At 35.8% G+C, this 17,420-nt stretch overlaps 1 protein-coding gene across 1 annotated transcript in view; it reads right to left on the bottom strand.

Moving 5' to 3' along the window:
- astn1 (astrotactin 1) overlaps positions 1–17,420 on the bottom strand; it is a 282,848-nt gene that overhangs the window by 3,243 nt on the left and 262,185 nt on the right. Inside the window, exons 21-23 of the mRNA XM_067364076.1 lie at positions 11,727–11,859; positions 3,929–4,029; positions 3,657–3,840 (exon numbers count right to left, since the gene is read on the bottom strand). Of these exons, the coding sequence (XP_067220177.1) occupies positions 3,657–3,840; positions 3,929–4,029; positions 11,727–11,859 (418 nt within the window). The remainder of the gene's footprint in view (positions 1–3,656; positions 3,841–3,928; positions 4,030–11,726; positions 11,860–17,420) is intronic.

Genomic DNA, 17,420 nt, shown 5'->3' with positions numbered 1-17,420 from the left:
ATTGTGCAAATATCTGGATAAATTCATATGAATGAATGTTGTTTTTGAGTTATCTTGATGCATTTGTCGTAGGAGACAGCTTTAGGGGGTCAATTAATACTAATTGACCTGCTATAATTTAAGTTCATCAAAGTTCTCAAATCTCAAAGATGGCCACTGATAGAATTAACCCTTTAGCACTCATAGGGTCCTCCTTATGGAAAGGTTAATTATAAATGATAACTTATCTAGTTAAAAAAAAAAAAAAAAAAAAAAAAAAAATCCTAAAATGTGTTTTAAATACATTTATTTTGTGCTAAGTATAGTAGAAATACATTTAAATATTTGTGTGCTAAATAAAAATACCCTGTACTTTTACTTTTGGTATACTAAACTGGTATACTTAAAGTCTGCTAAATTGGAACAACTAATTTAGTATTTAAATTGTGTTGGAAGTAGTGCTGAGGTCCAACTAAAGATATACTTAAAGGGATAGTTCACCCAAAAATGAACATTTGATGTTTATCTGCTTACCCCCAGCGCATCCAAGATGTAAGTGACTTTGTTTCTTCAGTAGAACACAAATGATGATTTTTAACTCCGTTAAAACCGTTGCCTTCTGTCCGTCAAATAATGCTAGTGGATGGGAACTTCTACTGTAAGACTAAATAAAACTTGCATAGACAAATCCAAATTAAACCCTGCGGCTCGTGACGACACATTGATGTCCTAAGACACGAAACGATCGGTTTGTGCGAGAAACCGAACAGTATTTATATCATGTTTTACCTCTAATACACCACTATTTCCAACTGCGTTCAGCATTCGCTTAGTGAGATCTGATCGCGCTCTGACAGCGGCAGTGATGTCTCGCGCATATACTTCAGTGAGTGCTAGACATTACTTCCATTCTCAGAGCGCGATCAGACCTCACTAAACGAGTGCTGAACGCAGTTGGATATAGTGGTGTATTAGAGGTAAAAAAGATATAAATACTGTTCGGTTTATCCGATCGTTTTGTGTCTTAGGACATCAATGTGCCGTCACGAGCCGCAGGGTTTAATTTGGACTTGTCTATGCAAGTTTTATTTACATCTTGGATGCGCTGGGGGTAAGCAGATAAACATCAAATTTTCATTTTTGGGTGAACTATCCCTTTAAGTATATTTGAGTGTGCTAAAATGGAACTACATTTATTTATTTATTTTTTAATCGCAATTTCATCAGGATAAACAGCTACTTTTGAATGTCTGTCATCTGTAGTTCACCCTAAGGCAGGAGCAAACTGGAACATGCTAAGTTTCCAAACTACTCCTCAGGTACTGTATGACTGAAAAAAAAAAAATATATATATATATATATATCTTAGGCCTGAATTTGATTAAACTACCATGAATCAATGATCTTGGTTTGAAAGCAGCACTATTGAAGTCCTCACAGCAGTTAACCCTCATCAATCACACTAGGTGGGATAGAGTTTGATTCAAGTGTGTTTTAGTGCAGTAACTTGGGAGCAAGAAAGGAAAACCTTGCAACATGGAGACGATTAAATACAACCTTTTAATTTGAACTAAGGCCTCAGGTACCCTTGTCCAAATGGCCTTAATTAAATTCACCTGCCTACTGTGCATCAGCGAGGAAGCGTTCAAGTTTTATATCGAACACATGGCTACATTTAGAAAGCGTTTCAGTGCAATTCTAAAAACCAGACCTTATTTGTCTTTGGTTTGTTTTGGAGGGTGTATAAAGATTACCACCCTGTTCTGTGGTCAGCATGATGCCTTAGTGATCCCTTTAAATGTACTGTAATCAGTTTGATTGCATTCAATCTAAACCTAATTAGCACAAATACCCTAATCACATGTCTGACGTTAGAATCTGTAATAGAATAATCTGCGTTTACTATGTAATTTAAGAAGCAATAAAAACCATAAAAAAACACATAAAAGCTTGTGAAACAAGATATCAGGTTTAATTGCAATCAATAAAAAATTAATGTGTCCCCCTAACATTCTCACTGCGCTGAGCTCAATGAAAATATAAATCCAAGACTACGTAAAAAAATTGGCGAAATGTTGAACATAAATTAGGGGTGTAACGGTATGCAAACATGACAGTTCGGTACGTACCTCAGACATTACTAACAGGTAAAGTAAATATAATGAATATATAAGCTAATATAGTGCATATATTTAGTGAAATGCTCTCCTCTAGAGATCAGTGTGAAATAAGAGTGAAATAACATGTTGTGGACGCTGAATGACTTGCCTGAGGTAAATGTTATGCTACGTGAGATCTTATTCTCAAGCTTATTGATGTCTTTCCACGGTTGAAACACTGGTTGAGAGATAACACATAAACATATCAATGCATTGATCGTCTGTTCTTCTTCTGCTCTTTTTACTGGTAGAAAATAGAGTAGCATTAACGCGCGCACCCCCTTATGGATCAGAGTGTGAATTGCCTGTGACTGACCGTATTCGTCTGACTGCATGCACTGAACCATGACGTCCTTACCTTGGCGGTTCAGGACGGGAATACATGTATCGTTACACCCCTATTATATATATATATATATATATATATATATATATATATATATATATATATATATATATATATATATATATATATATATATAATTCATTACTAAATAGTTTATATAATTAATTAAAATATTTAAACATTCATTCAACTTCATTTACATAAATTAAAAAAACAGATAAAAAAAATCATAATTTTATTTAATATTTGTTTGTTTTTAAGTGTAGCATTGCGTTGTTAGCTTAGCGACATGCTAACATTAAACTATTGAAATCAACTGCAAGTCAAGTGTCAGAGTCAGAGCATCCCAAACTGTTTACTTATGAAGTTCCATTATGGTTGCAATGCTATCTTAAAGGGTTAGTTCACCCAAAAATGTAATTTCTGTCATAAGTTACTCACCCTCATGTCGTTCCAAACCCGTAAGACCTTCGTTCATCTTCAGAACACAAATTAAGATATTTTTGATGAAATCCAAGAGGTTTTTCATCTCCCATAGAATGCATCAAAATTACCACATTCAAAGTCCAGAAAACTAGTAAAGACAGAAAGAGTCAACGTGACTGCAGTGGTTCAACCTTAATGTTATGAAGCAACGAGAATACATTTTGTGCACAAAAACAAAGCAAAAATAATGAGTTTATTCAACAAATTCTTCTCTACCCTGTCATTATCCTGCACCGTTTACATTGAAGACACATTGCAGAGCTTCCAGTTTCTACGTTAGAACGCCGGCTCAGTATTGGCTGATGCTGTTCATGTGAGCAGCACAAAGCATGAGTGTGATTCTGACGCAGGAGCAGGCCAATACGGAGTCGGCGTTCTAAAGTAGAACACGGAAGCTCTGCAATGTGTCTTCAACCACTGTAGTCATGTTGACTATTTGAACAATGTCTTTACTACTTTTATAGACCTTAAATGTGGTAATTTCATTGCTTTCTATGGGATATAAATAAACTCTCAGATTTCATCAAAAAATATCTTGTGTTCTGAAGATGAACGAAGGTCTTACAGGTTTGGAACGACATGAGGGTGAGTAATTAATGACAGAAATGTAATTTTTGGGTGAACTAACTCTTTAAACGGTAGCTGCCTATAAGCATTTAACAGAGCTTAAGAATCGTCTTACAAACCTGGGCCCCAGTTCATCTTCACAGCGCCAAGTGAACTCTCCAAAACTCTCATAGCGCTGGTTGTAGTGGTAAAGTACTCGGTGGAGGGTTGGTGAGCCCAGGTCCATGAGCGTGTTGTAAGCCGTCTGCTGTTCCTTCCCGCTGGTGTAGCCGTTGAACAGGTTATAAATCTTGTCTGCTATTTCTGAGGGGATATTAATCCAAATCAAATCACTTTTGATTTTCTGAATATTGCCCTAAGTTCATTCTACAATATGCAAGCAATTCTCTACCTTGAGCCTTGACGTCATCCACGGCAGGACAGGGAGTTTTGATCGTCACCTCACTAGGACTGGAACGCCGACCCGTGTTGTCCACTGCCCACAGCCGAAACCTGCCATTGCACAATTAGACATTTGCCACTTACTCAATTCTCAAATTTGGTTTAGAAATACAGTATTTTTAGGTTACACTCTGTGATAGTCCACTTTAGACATTCTACTAGACTGTTAGGTTAGGTTAGGGTTTGAGTTTGAGAATAAGTTACTTATAATCAGTAGAATGTCTGTTGGAGGACCCTCAAAATAAAGTGTCCCAAAATTGAAAATTCTGTGACCATTTATTCACCCTCATTCCAAACCCGTAAGACTTCAGTTCATCTTTGGAACACAAATGAAGATCTGAGAGCTTTCTGTCCCTCCATAGACAGCTACGCGACTAATAATTTTCAAACATGATCGCTTTATATAATGAACAGATTGAATTTAGGCTTTTATTTTATTCAGTGGACAGACAGAAAGTTCTCACATTTCATCAAAAAGATCTTCATTTGTGTTTCGAAGATGAACGAAAGTCTTATGGTTTTGGAATAACATAAAGATGAGTAATTAATGACAGAATTTTCATTTTTGGGTGAACTAACACTATAATGGTGGGAAAAAGGGTTAAGAAAACAATCTAGTTGATGTGAAAGTGAACCAAAACTAAAGCAGACCATCAAACAATTGACCTGTTTTTATCTTTGAGCCTTTCGCAATATGATTGGGATATATGTTGCAGGCCAGGGTTCTCATTTATAAAACTTTGCGTAGATTTCACCCTAAAAGTGTACGTACGCCCAAAAGCTAGATTCTGCGTACGCACACACACACACACACACACACACACACACAAAAAATCAGATTTATAAAACTATGCGTACACCAGAACCTGCACATAAATCCCTTTATAAATCCCAGTCAGCGGAAGATTGTGCTTACGTGCATCTCCACCCCGGCTCCTCCCCGAAATCACCATATATGGAGCTTATGACGCCTAGTTTTACTATGCATAACCTCATCTGCATATAATTTCCATGCACGTTCCCATCCATGTGACACCACGGTTAACACCGTCAAAGGTACAAGACATTGGAAAATATTAAATATGGACTATAAATACAATTTGTGCAATACACTACAGTGATAAAAATCATCCAATATCCTCTTTATGTTTTAGAATAAATATAACCATTAAAACAAAATTGTATAAAATACTTCAGATAAAGGTTTTAATATAGAGTTGATTCATTCATTTCCACTGGCCAAATAGTATTTTAATAATTTAAAACAATTTGAATTCAATTTATGCAGATTTGCTGATAAGGTGAACATATCTTTTAGGAAGTTTAAAGGCTATTTTTAATGGAAACGCATAGGCCTACTTATTTATAGTGTAATTGTCTGTCTTGGCGCGTCACTGACAAAGTATTTTAAAAAAGGAAATGTGCAAATCTTACTGTTTTCCTCAAATTATATCCTTCAAATACAGTGATAATTGTTTGAAGATCCTTCACATGACAACACCTCCGTGCATCTTCGGTTGTACAGTAAGATATCTTGGACCTATTCAAACTGGACAATGGACCGTTTGACCACCGAATCCAGCAGTGTCTTCCATAATATCCAAGTTAAGTTTGCATCACTGATCATCGTTCTCGCTAAACATCTGCAGTTTAGTTTAGAGAGGAATTATTGTGCACCTATCACTCCTCGCTGTCATTAAAACAGCGTGTCACAGGAAAACTGATCGAAAGTAGCACATCTGCTATCTAAATTCATATTATTTTTTTTAACTTCTCCGTAATGATTGCATAAAGTAATTCGCCATTAGTGCAAGTGTAGCCTAATATTAATGTAAATCAAAATGAAAACGTGAGTTTTCAATCAAATTTAAATCATTCTTTTATTTATTTAAACTGTTATTGTGAACAAGCACTGTATTTATGATTATAACTCATAATCAGGATTTAAAGTGGTTTTCCTTCATCTGCCGTCAGTCCCTCAGCTCACCATCGGTGTCGCTAATTCGCTTTGTCTCCAGAATGTGCGTACGCATGGGTCAAACTTTGCGTGCAGGTGCGCACATTTTCCCGTCAAGTTTTTCTTTATAAATCCCACCTTTTGCGCAGGAACTGGCGTACGCACAAAACGGGGCTGAAAACGTGCGTACGCCAGTTCCTTTATGAATGAGGCCCCAGATCTAAACCACATCTTCCAACATCAGTTCAGCATGTTCAGAGCATGTTTGTTAAACAAAAGGCTATGATTCCCATTTAAAATATATCACTACTAGTACTACTACTACTAATAATAATAAGCTAACATTTATCTAAATAAATAAGCTCAAGGTTAAGGTTAAATGAATAAATACGTGTATTTGGATTTATTCCGATTTGGTTGGAAATAACACTTCCAAATAGATCTCGGAAATTATGAACCATTACCTTTTTAGGAGTCTTTTGAAGTTCAGAGTCAACAAATTGTTTCAGTGTGTGAATTATGTAATCATATAACAGCATATACCTCTATTAAAATCAAAATGCATGACTGCACCACTCCCATTACATAAGCATGAGTTTACCTTCGGCTCATGGCTTTGATTTGAGGATCCCATAAGTACAGACAACTCAGCTTGAACAATAGCAACCAGCTGTGGTGGTGTACCCACTCACTCCGAAAAGATCTCTGCAATTACTCTATCAATGATGATATGTGCCGCAGGCTATGAGAGGCAGGTTGTAAAGATTAAGTTGAACTACATCCCCATCTAGTGGAAGATATAAACAACTACCACCTGCAGTATCACAGCAGTGAGATCCTCAAAGTGCCAGGAAGAGAGTGAGCTAGGGAAAATGTGATCCACTGTTATGTCCGTGATTTATTGATGAAAGTCCTTCAGGTAATCTAATTTATGAACCTCTGCTCTCTGAGGGCTGTTTATAGTCTTTTCTCATCAAAGCGAGCAGTCATGACCTAATGGTTAGAGAGGCAGACTGGTAACCAGAAAGTTGCAGGTTTGAGTCTCGAAATTACTGAGGTGCCCTTGAGCAAGCCACCTGACCCCCAATTGCTCCCTGGGCAGCAGAGCAAAAATGGCTGCCCACTGCTCTGGGTGTGTGTCCACAGTTTGCAGTGTGTGTGTGTGTGTGTGTGTGTGTGCTCAGACAAATTCCAAGTACAAGTTTTTTTTTTATTAAAACCACTTGATTATTAATATTAACTATATTTATATTTCACACACCTGTTTTGGTGACAGTAGTCTAAGCCCCAGTGTTATTTTAGTTTTATTAATATTTTGAATTAGCTTTTGTATTTATACTTTTTTTTTTTACTTTTTGTTCATGTTTTAGTCATTTCGTTATGTGATGTTTTTTTTTTTTTTAAATATTGCTATTTAGTTTTAATTTATTTTAGTTTCTATTAATTAATAAACATAAACTTGTTTCAGTTTATTGCCAAGGCAAAATTTATTTTTGTTTAATTTTTCAACTAATATGTAGATTTTATTTTATTTCAATTAAGAGAAATGTTTTTAATAGTTAATAGCTTAAGTTAACGATAAAAACCCTGCTAAGACCACACTGAAAATCGGGAAATGAATATTTTAGGCGGAAAAAATACACCAAAATAGTACATTCATTTAATTCGGTTATTTTGCTGATATCATTTTGAATTAAAAAAAAAAAAAAATAAAAAGATTAAAATAAAAAAATAAAAATGATGCAAAACAGAAGCATTTCCACTAGCGGTCTCAGACTTTTGGACCCCACTGTGTTTTTCTTGAAACTTAAAACTCTGAAGTGAACCTGACAATAACACAGAACAGGTCCATAAATAATATAAAGACAATATGTGCTTCTTTGAACAATGTTCAAATATCAAAAACATTTGAAAAGAAGTATACTCAATCCTCCCGCTGGGCTGGTGTAATCTCTCCAGCATGCCCTGCATGTCCACATGTGGGCTAACTGCCTACATATGTGCTGGACATGTAGCACAGGAAATCAGGAGGAAAGGTAGCAGGGTGTTTAAATTCAAGCACCTACATGTTGGAATACCCACATGAACGTTCGATGAACGCAGACAAGTGCAAGCAATGCTGCAATGAGGTAAACTGCAAACACAGATGTTACACATATGGATGAAGTTACTCAATTCTATGTCCTTAATATGTATGTAATATAATTAATATAATATATTACATCATTTATATTTATAAATGTATTATTGTTATTATTACTAACCATACTACCCATTATTAACAACAATATCATGATCATCAAATTTATATTGGGATTTAAATTTTTAAGCTTCCTTTGAGTATTATTATATATTGTTACTTTTTGTGACAATTCTTTTTTTCTTGCAATTGCAAGTTTACATCTCACAATTCTGACATTTTTTTCTCAGAATTGTGATATAAAGTCATAATTGTGAGTTATAAAGTTATAATTGCAAGTTATAAAGTCAGAATTGCGTGATATAAACTCACATTTGGTAATTATAAATTCAGAATTGCGTGATATAAACAACTGCGAGTTATAAAGTCATAATTACATGATATAAATTCAAAATTGTGTTATAAAGTCAGAATTGCATGATATAAAGTCAGAATTACGTGATATAAACTCACATTTGGGAGTTATAAAGTAAGAATTGCATTATATAAACACAACTGCAAGTAATAAAGTCAAAATTGTGTGATATAAACTCACAGTTGCGAGTTATAAAGTCAGAACTGCATGATTTGAAAGATATAAATTCAGAAGTATGTTATATAAACACAATTGCGAGAAGAAAAGTACGAATTGTGACTATATATCTTGCAATTCTGCCTTTATAACTCGCAATTGCGAGTTTAAATCTTGCATTTCTGAGAAAAAAGTCAGAATTGTGAGAAAAAGTTGCAATTACCTTTTTTTGATTTTTTATTTAGTCGCGGAAACAAGCTTCCATGTTTACTGAAACCTTTCCGTAGTGTATACAGCCCTGTTTAACACATCAATCTCTCTATTGCTGTTTCTGCTATAACCTTGAAGTGCACCCTTTGACGCACTTTAAAACCATTCCAAAGTATGAAATGTTTCCCCAGCTGTATCTGAAGCATATAAAACTCGCTCAAATTGAATGGGGCCTACTGGGCGAGCAGACCATGTTCTTCCCCGTGGCACAAAAATGATTGTTCCTGAGAAAAGGATGTAATACGTCACATAACTATCCAAGGGAGGGTAAACAGACGGAGGCCCAACACGCAATTATCACTTCCAAGAGAAGACGTTGGGCTGATGTCACCGGCTTTTATACAAAAACGATGATTGGGCCAATTATACTTTCCAAGAGGACTCCTTACCTGAGACAGCCAAACTATTTAGTGAAAAGCATATGCTAAATCAACTACTGATATTGGAAAATTTACATAGGTAGGAAGTACTCCAGACATATTTTACACAAATCATTATCGGATTTTCACAGCCTTAGTTGGATATAATTGCTTAGACTCACGCAGATATTAAAATCCCTCATCTGACTGAAGACACATGCAACACAACGTCAGTTCAAAGTCCAAGTGAATCATCCAGCCAAAAGTTGGGCCTCTATGTTTTGTTTCTCACTGAGCGCTCAATGACGATGCCTCTTGCAAAAGCAAAGGAAACAGGTGTTCCATGCTGAAGAAACCTGGCATAAGAAACACTGTGAACATAAGGCCTGGAGGTGACCTCTTCTATTTAGATTTTAGATATTTTATTATTACACTCCCACTTTATATTAGGTGTCTTTAACTACTATGTACTAATATTAAAATGAATCACTTATTGTGTACATATTGTATATGTTTGTACGTTATACTTAAAAAAAAAAAAAAAAAAAAAAAAAAAAAAATACCTGCATGTAATTACATCTTGATTTCTGTAATTACATCTATAATTACACTGCTGACCTTTCCCATACCTCTTAATAAATTAATAAATCTTTTTTTTTGTTGCAACCATAACAACCTATGTTCTCCATTTCATTTGTCACATCTTTGAGCCGGTCGTGACATAAGAAATAGTAATATTAATTAATATTTTTATTATTATTATTATTATTATTATTATTATTATTTTAGAATATGTCATTATGGTGCATAATTATTGTCATTGTTGTTTTTGTTATAGAATATGTCAATATGAAATTTCAAAATAATAACAGTAATAATAATTATTTTTTATGTTTTTAATCAATAATAATAATAATTAATAATAATAATTATTTCCAAAATGCATATAAATTAAAGGGGACATGAAGGATTTGTCAGGACATAGTAGTGTTTCTTTCATTTCTTTTTTCCTAAATGCAATATATATTTAAATCAATTTAAAGTATTATAATATGACAGGTGGTTTTAAAGGTAGAGGTGCTAATGTAATATCATTTTGATAAAAAAATCAAATAAAATGACACATTTGTGTTGGAAACATTATAGTGTTCATCTCTGATTCATTATAAAAGGGGAAATGCTGCTATTTAAAGGGGTGGTTAAGTGTTTTTTTTTTTTTTTTAGGCTTGATTGTGTTCTTGGGTCACAGTTAAACATTAAAAATGCTGTATTTTTCATATATTTTATCTTTATTCTACACCTCTGTTTCCACTGTCATATGAACGGCTCATTTGACTTCCTGCTTCTATGAAGCCACTCCCTCCGACATACGCAATGTGCTCAGATTGGTTAGCGGGTTGGTTACTGGCCCAGTATATCATGATTCGCTGAAGCGTCCGGAAACGACACGCCCCTTCCCATTCGTTGGTTCAGTCAAAATGTAAATAATGGCGTCTATATTGCTGTATCAAATTGAGCCCGAATTAGACCCAGATAAAGAGGGTCAAGCTGCAATCGCGGCTTTTAAAGGTCGTTTCTGAATGGTATTTAATTTTGTATTTGTGTCAAAGTGTTTAGATGCTGTCACTGCTGTTTGTTAGCTTTCAATTTACAGTTTTATCCTGATTAAAGCTTTACTGTAGCCGAATACATGACTGAGTAGTCGCATTTTTGTAAAGGTATCTTTTAATTTATAGAATGAACAACTGTTTGTCTATGAACACATAAGTTTGTTGGTGTCTGTAGAATTTAGCTAACTGGCTAGCGAAGCAAAAACGAATTGCTCTTTGTATATGTCCTTGGTGCAACCAAAAATAGCAACAGGACTATACATTTAAAAGTAAAAACAATAAAGTACTTACAGTTTGAAGCCAATAAACAGCAGCTTCTGCTTTTAAAGTGGGAACTGCTTCATCTTTCAGTAATAGCATTTGTGCATTCAGTAATAGCCATCCAACATTGAACTTGTGTAGATTCTGGAAGCTGTCTTCAGCGCCGCATCCAGTGTAGAAAATATCACTGATTATAATGGGTTCTATTATCTTTTGACGGGTCGCGCCACTCGCATCCGGTGTACACAACTCTTCCGCTTCCACATGCTGCGCCACATGGCCCCGCCCACTTTGTTTGCGTGTTCCCGGGGGCGTGTTCTGCAGGGTTTATGATGTCACCAACCCGCTGTAGTCCAAAACGGGTCGTGTTTGTAGTCATTTAACTTTAAAAGACAATATCCTCGTTTGCATTGAACGTTCAGTGCTGTAACTTTGCAGATACTGTTTATGCTCAAGCAGCAACATTACACACTAACTAAAGTTAAAAAAGTGAAATCGCATTTAACCACCCCTTTAAAAAAAAAAAAAAAAGACTCAATCAAAGTCATGTGTCGTTCGTTACATAGCAGCAGGAACTCACATGTATGTGGTGTCTGGCTCCAGGCAGCGCATGATCAGTGAGATAGATGAGAGGGGATCATGGATGTCCCCGAGCATCACACACGGAGATTTGGCCCCCGACATGATGTCATCCACAAAACTCAACATAGTCTCTGTGAAGAGAAGAAAACTTTGTTTAGCACACACACATAAAGATGTACGCACAAACAAGTTTACAGGACCTAAAAAAAAACGTTTTGATCTCTCATGCTGGTTTTTAGGTCACCAAACCATTTAGAACATCCTGTTTGTGTGTTTAGTTTCAAGTGTTTCTAATCAAGTATGATTAATGATATGTCATTTGGAGACAACCATGCTTGCGCAGGGAAAACAAACAGCAGCAAAACAGCCCATCTTCTAAGGAAAGCCTCTGCACCGCGAACACTGGATGCTGTTTTGCATGAGGATTTCCCTCACCCTGAAAAGCCCTGCCTGACTCTGACCCAGTGCTATGAAAACAAGTGTTTCCCCACTTCCCCTGCTCGCTGGAACACGCTAGAACCTTCCAGAGAAGGAGACCCTGTGGTTTGGACATTTTGAGCGGAGAAGATGTTAGTGGTTTGATTTCACACGAGACGTGTGACCCAGATCGAGCTGCGAGTGTCAGCCATCTAAAAACCCAAATAAAGAGCCCATACAGAAGTTACTTGTGGGACTGATGTGCTTTGCCTTTCTTATTATGAAGTGGACGAGAAGACTGTTTGCCCAGCTGGCCAGCATGCGTCACAGGACATGAGCACGGGGGCCTCGTGTACCTTTCATAGCAAAGAGAAACCTCCCGTCCGTGGATGGGGAAGCTTTTAAAAGCGGTGGTCACCCTGCCTGTCTTCCTGGAGGCCTCCTCTTCGAAAATACCAGGCTTCTGAGAACATGATGCCAGGATAAACGTGGAGGGTGTGTGTGTGTGTGATTATTTGCTTTCTGTCACCAGTAAGTATTTACAGTGCTTGTGGAGAAGTGAGTCGATGAACACATGCTCTGACTTTAATGAAAAGTGACATTGTAAGGGACTGCAGCACTTCGGGTAACATGTATCCAGTCATACACAGATCCACCGACAACAAGCTCTAACATCTCTGTTTTGTGTTGAAAAAAGGTGAAATGTAAAAACTTTTGCAAGTCTGTTTTTATGAGATATTAAATCGTGTGCCATTTATGAACTGAGGAACACATGTTTTAAGATTATTTATGGATAATTTTTTAATTAAACACAGAGCAAACAGTGGGAGAAACTAAAAAGATAATTAAGACAACACACCTGAACTGAGGAACCTAATCAATCAGTGACCATGTAGACAAACAGGTTCGGAATGGATCTAATCCAAAGGTAAATTTAATGAATTATGCTTATGATTTTAAACATATGATTTTAAATGTCCACCAACTCAATGGGACCTTGGCAAAGACGGACCAGCACCCTGACAAACCTGTTGGTGCAGTTCTCAGAAAACAACGCAGACGGGGAAATTTAAGACTTAACATTTATTTGACTGTTCTATGAAAGATGATAAAGATAATTTCTTTGGAAAGGAAGGTAAATCTTACACATTCAAAGAATAACATTACGTTGACCACACTATTATCAGTGTAATTATAGTTCTGTCATGACAACAAAATGTTGATATGTTTGGTCTTGGCGGAATAAATCTCCTATATATCAGGAACCAAACAGCTGTGCCCTATAGATAACGACGCGATTACGGTTGAGCAGGTTGAGTTAAAGGACCTATTAGCCTGCACCATCTAGAGTTTCATGACAGAACTTTGTATTGCTGTATCCTTATCTTGTTTCTTAAGCTTAAAATATATTATTTGCTCATGCTCATTCCGTCCATTTTAAGTGTCATCATGCATAGGCATGAAAACTTTGTCCAGTTTCCTACAGCAACAGGTCTGCAGGAAAAAGGCTTCGAATAAAACGTCCACATAACCACCAAGAGTATCAAGTGTGTGGAGTGTTTCCATAAGACACTGGAACAAATGTGTTCCCTGACACTTTAACACTCTTTGACAAATGGTGATATGAAAATAATAATAAGCTAAATAAAAAAAATAAAATAAAAAAAGACCTCTCAAGATATCTCCACCTCTTTATCACTCTAAAGGTCGTTACAAGTACAGGTGTCTGGCAAATATGGCTAAATTTATGCTCTTTCATCATGTTCCATCCCCATGTCATTTTTCAACGGGAAAGACCTGGGTTGACATGACTACACTATGATACCTGGCCCTCTGTTAAACTTTCATGGGCTTTGACCAAAAACCCTCTCTGATTCTCATTACTTTGTTACAACATCAAGGCCCAGCCAGGTATAAGGATCCCAACCTATCCAAGAGAATTTCCAAGTCATTTTGGAGAAGAATCACCCACAATGTTGAAGAAACAATACACAAAGCAAATCAAAAACTACTGTACATTTTGAATATCCTAATATATATATATATATAGATTATATACATGCAGCATTTAATTAAGAAAGAAAACACAAACAAAATCATTTAGATGATGGAAACAGGTCAAGTTGTTAATCAAAACTTGAAAATGGAACCTGGCTTTCTCAACTATTTGGCAGAAAGGAAACAGTTTGGTAAACAGTTCAAATGTGCAGGCACTTTAACTTGGTTTTGTGCTGCCTGTTTCTCTTTGTACAGAGAATAATACCTATATGTGACCCTGGAACACAAAAACAGTCATAAGTCACATGGGTATATTTGTAGCAATAGCCAAGGATACATTGTATGGGTCAAAATTATCGATTTTTCTTTTATGCCAAAAATAATTAGGATATTATGTAAAGATCATGTTCCAGATATCATGAAGATATTTTGTAAATTACTGTAAATATATCTGTAAATATAAATATATCATTGCTAAGGATTTTTTTTTTTTGCACCCTTAGATTCCAGATTTTCAGATAGTTGTACCTCAGCCAAATATTGTCATATCCTAACAAACCATACATCAATGGAAAGCTTATTATTATTATATTCAGATGATATATACATCTCAAGACCCTTATGTCTGGTTTTGTGGTCCAGGGTCACATATGTGGAGGGTGAACATCTATTCGGGAATACCCTGTCCTGGTGTGACCTCATTCAGTGACTGAACAACACATCAGTTATTATCCTTCTGATTTATCCAGAATAAAAGACAAATAAATGGCAAGGTTAAATTCATGGGAAAATGCTCAACTTAAAAGAATTTATTGTTTTAAACACATGTTGGTAGTGAAAGAGGATGCCAACCAACTGGACGATCTTAAACCAAAAGATGATGTCTTACAGAGAGATAACATTTTCAGCAAGACCCTATTCTCAACATCTGAGCCAAAGACAACATTTATCAAATGACTTAAACGTCTCCTACATTCAGCCTGAGAAACATCAATACCTTGATGCAAGTATCAGATTTGTGCATTACTGAAACATATACCAACTGCTAATAAAAAGAGAACATAAACCTTGACTGATATACACGTTTGTGGTAAATACTGAGCCATCGTGTACAAAAATATTTATTTCTCCTATGAAATACAGATGATTCCATTAAAAACATACAGAGGCAACAGTTGTGAAGTGGATTCATGTGAGCTGCTAGTGTTGTGAGCCTAAAGCTTTTCCACAATGTTTGCCATATGTTTTCCCTAAACTAATTTGTTGCTGTTCAGACACTAGACATTACAGTTTCTCCCCTGCGGTTAACCAGGAAGCTGAAATGTGAATAACTTAAATAAAGAGAAAGAAAGAAAGAAAGAAAGAAAGAAAGAAAGAAAGAAAGAAAGAAAGAAAGAAAGAAAGAAAGAAAGAAAGAAAGAAAGAAAGAAAGAAAGAACTGGGAAAAGGGAGGAAGGAAAGTGGTGAGAAAAGGAAGCAAAAAGAAATAGGGAAGTGAGCAAAGGAAGGAAGGAAAGAAAGAAGGAAAGAAGGAAGATGGAAAAGGAAGGAACTTTCTGAGGTTTTGCTTCTACCAACTCAGGTAAAAATTTACAAGTAAAAACTTCAAAATCAAAAAAAAAAAAAAGCCTGACCACACATAATGAGGATCTTTTGATTCTGTTGAACAACATTTCAATTAAACATCTCCAAATCCATCACAGGAGCAACTCCAAAGCGTAGTATCCAAAGAGCTGGAAATTTGACCAGTTCCATTAAACAGCAACGCTCTGGTACCAAACACACGTGGAGCCCCGCAAAATACTCCACAAACAACATCTGGCCTTCGTTGTCTACTTTGATGAACAGAGAGCGAGTGATGGATAACAACGGTTTGTAATGTATCAATTCTTGGCATTTCTTTCCCAAAAATGATTAACAGACTCGATCTCCCATGTGGAACATATTGTCTTCTTTGATGAAAAGAGGATATAAAAGGTTAATTGTAAGAGAGGAAAGGTGGGTGTTAGTGCATCGCAGAGTTGGAGTGGGTCAGAGAGAAAATGAAAACTCTTTAATCTGCATTCATTTTCGTGCAAAGAACTTTTGATTTAGACATTACACTTGCCATCTACGTCATAGCGCTGCTAAGAGTTTAGCTGCCGCTCAGCTTCGATTAAATTGTGATACATGCTCTATTCTACAATTTGATAAAATCCCACACTTGACAGCAACCAACAGGTGATAACACTTAGCCTCCATGTGCTGTGAAGGTAAGAAAATTGCCTGGAAGACATGTTTATATACTGAACGTGACTAAAGACCGACCACACCAAAGAAAGCACTAAAAACAATTTCAGTGAGCACAGAATGAAAAAATATGATGGAAAGCACTCACACAAAACATTTGAAAAAAATTTGCAGGTCCAAAACCACATACAGCAAACAGTCCTCTTAAAAGGATATAGAAACATATAACAACCACAATTACTACTACTAATAAAAATGGCAAACCTCTTAAAGGGTTAGTTCACCCAAAGATGAAAATTCTGTAATTAATTCCTCGCCCTCATGTCGTTCCACACCCGTAAGACCTTCGTTCATCTTCTGAACACAAATGAAGATATTTTTGATGAAATCTGATGGCTCAGTGAGGCCTGCATTGACAGCAAATTAATTTACACTTTCAAATGCCCAGAAAGCTACTAAAGACGTATTTAAAACAGTTCACGTGACTACAGTGGTTCAACCTTAATGTTATGAAGTGACGAGAATACTTTTTGTGCACCAAAAAAAAAAAAAAAAAAAATCTAGTGATGGGCAATTTCAAAATACTGCTTCATGAAGCTTCGAAGCTTTATGAATCTTTTGTTTCAAATCAGTGGTTCAGAGCATGTAACTGCCAAAGTCACGTGAACCATTGAAATTTCAAAATATTTTGAAACATTGATGACATAACGAAGACTCGTTTACTGAAATCACATGATCATATTTCAAAACTGATCAAAATGCAGATAAAACCTTGTAATTCCAAGGTGGCAACACACTATACTGTATATATATATATATATATATATATATATATATATATATATATATATATATACACACACAGGGGTTAAATTGGGCCAGAGCTTATCAGGGTTCGACATTAATGCTTAATTTTTTGAAGGGGCAAGAGAAAGAGAGTTTTACTTGTCCTGATTAAAACATCAATAACAAAAATAGCTGGGGAATCACCAAAACGCAAGCATGATTCTATTACATTTAGTATAAGAGGCGATTGATAATGGATAAT

The sequence above is a fragment of the Chanodichthys erythropterus genome, chromosome 16 (assembly GCF_024489055.1).
Source record: "Chanodichthys erythropterus isolate Z2021 chromosome 16, ASM2448905v1, whole genome shotgun sequence".
Classification (NCBI taxonomy): Eukaryota; Metazoa; Chordata; class Actinopteri; order Cypriniformes; family Xenocyprididae; genus Chanodichthys; species Chanodichthys erythropterus.
This window is presented reverse-complemented; position numbering and strand designations above follow the sequence as displayed.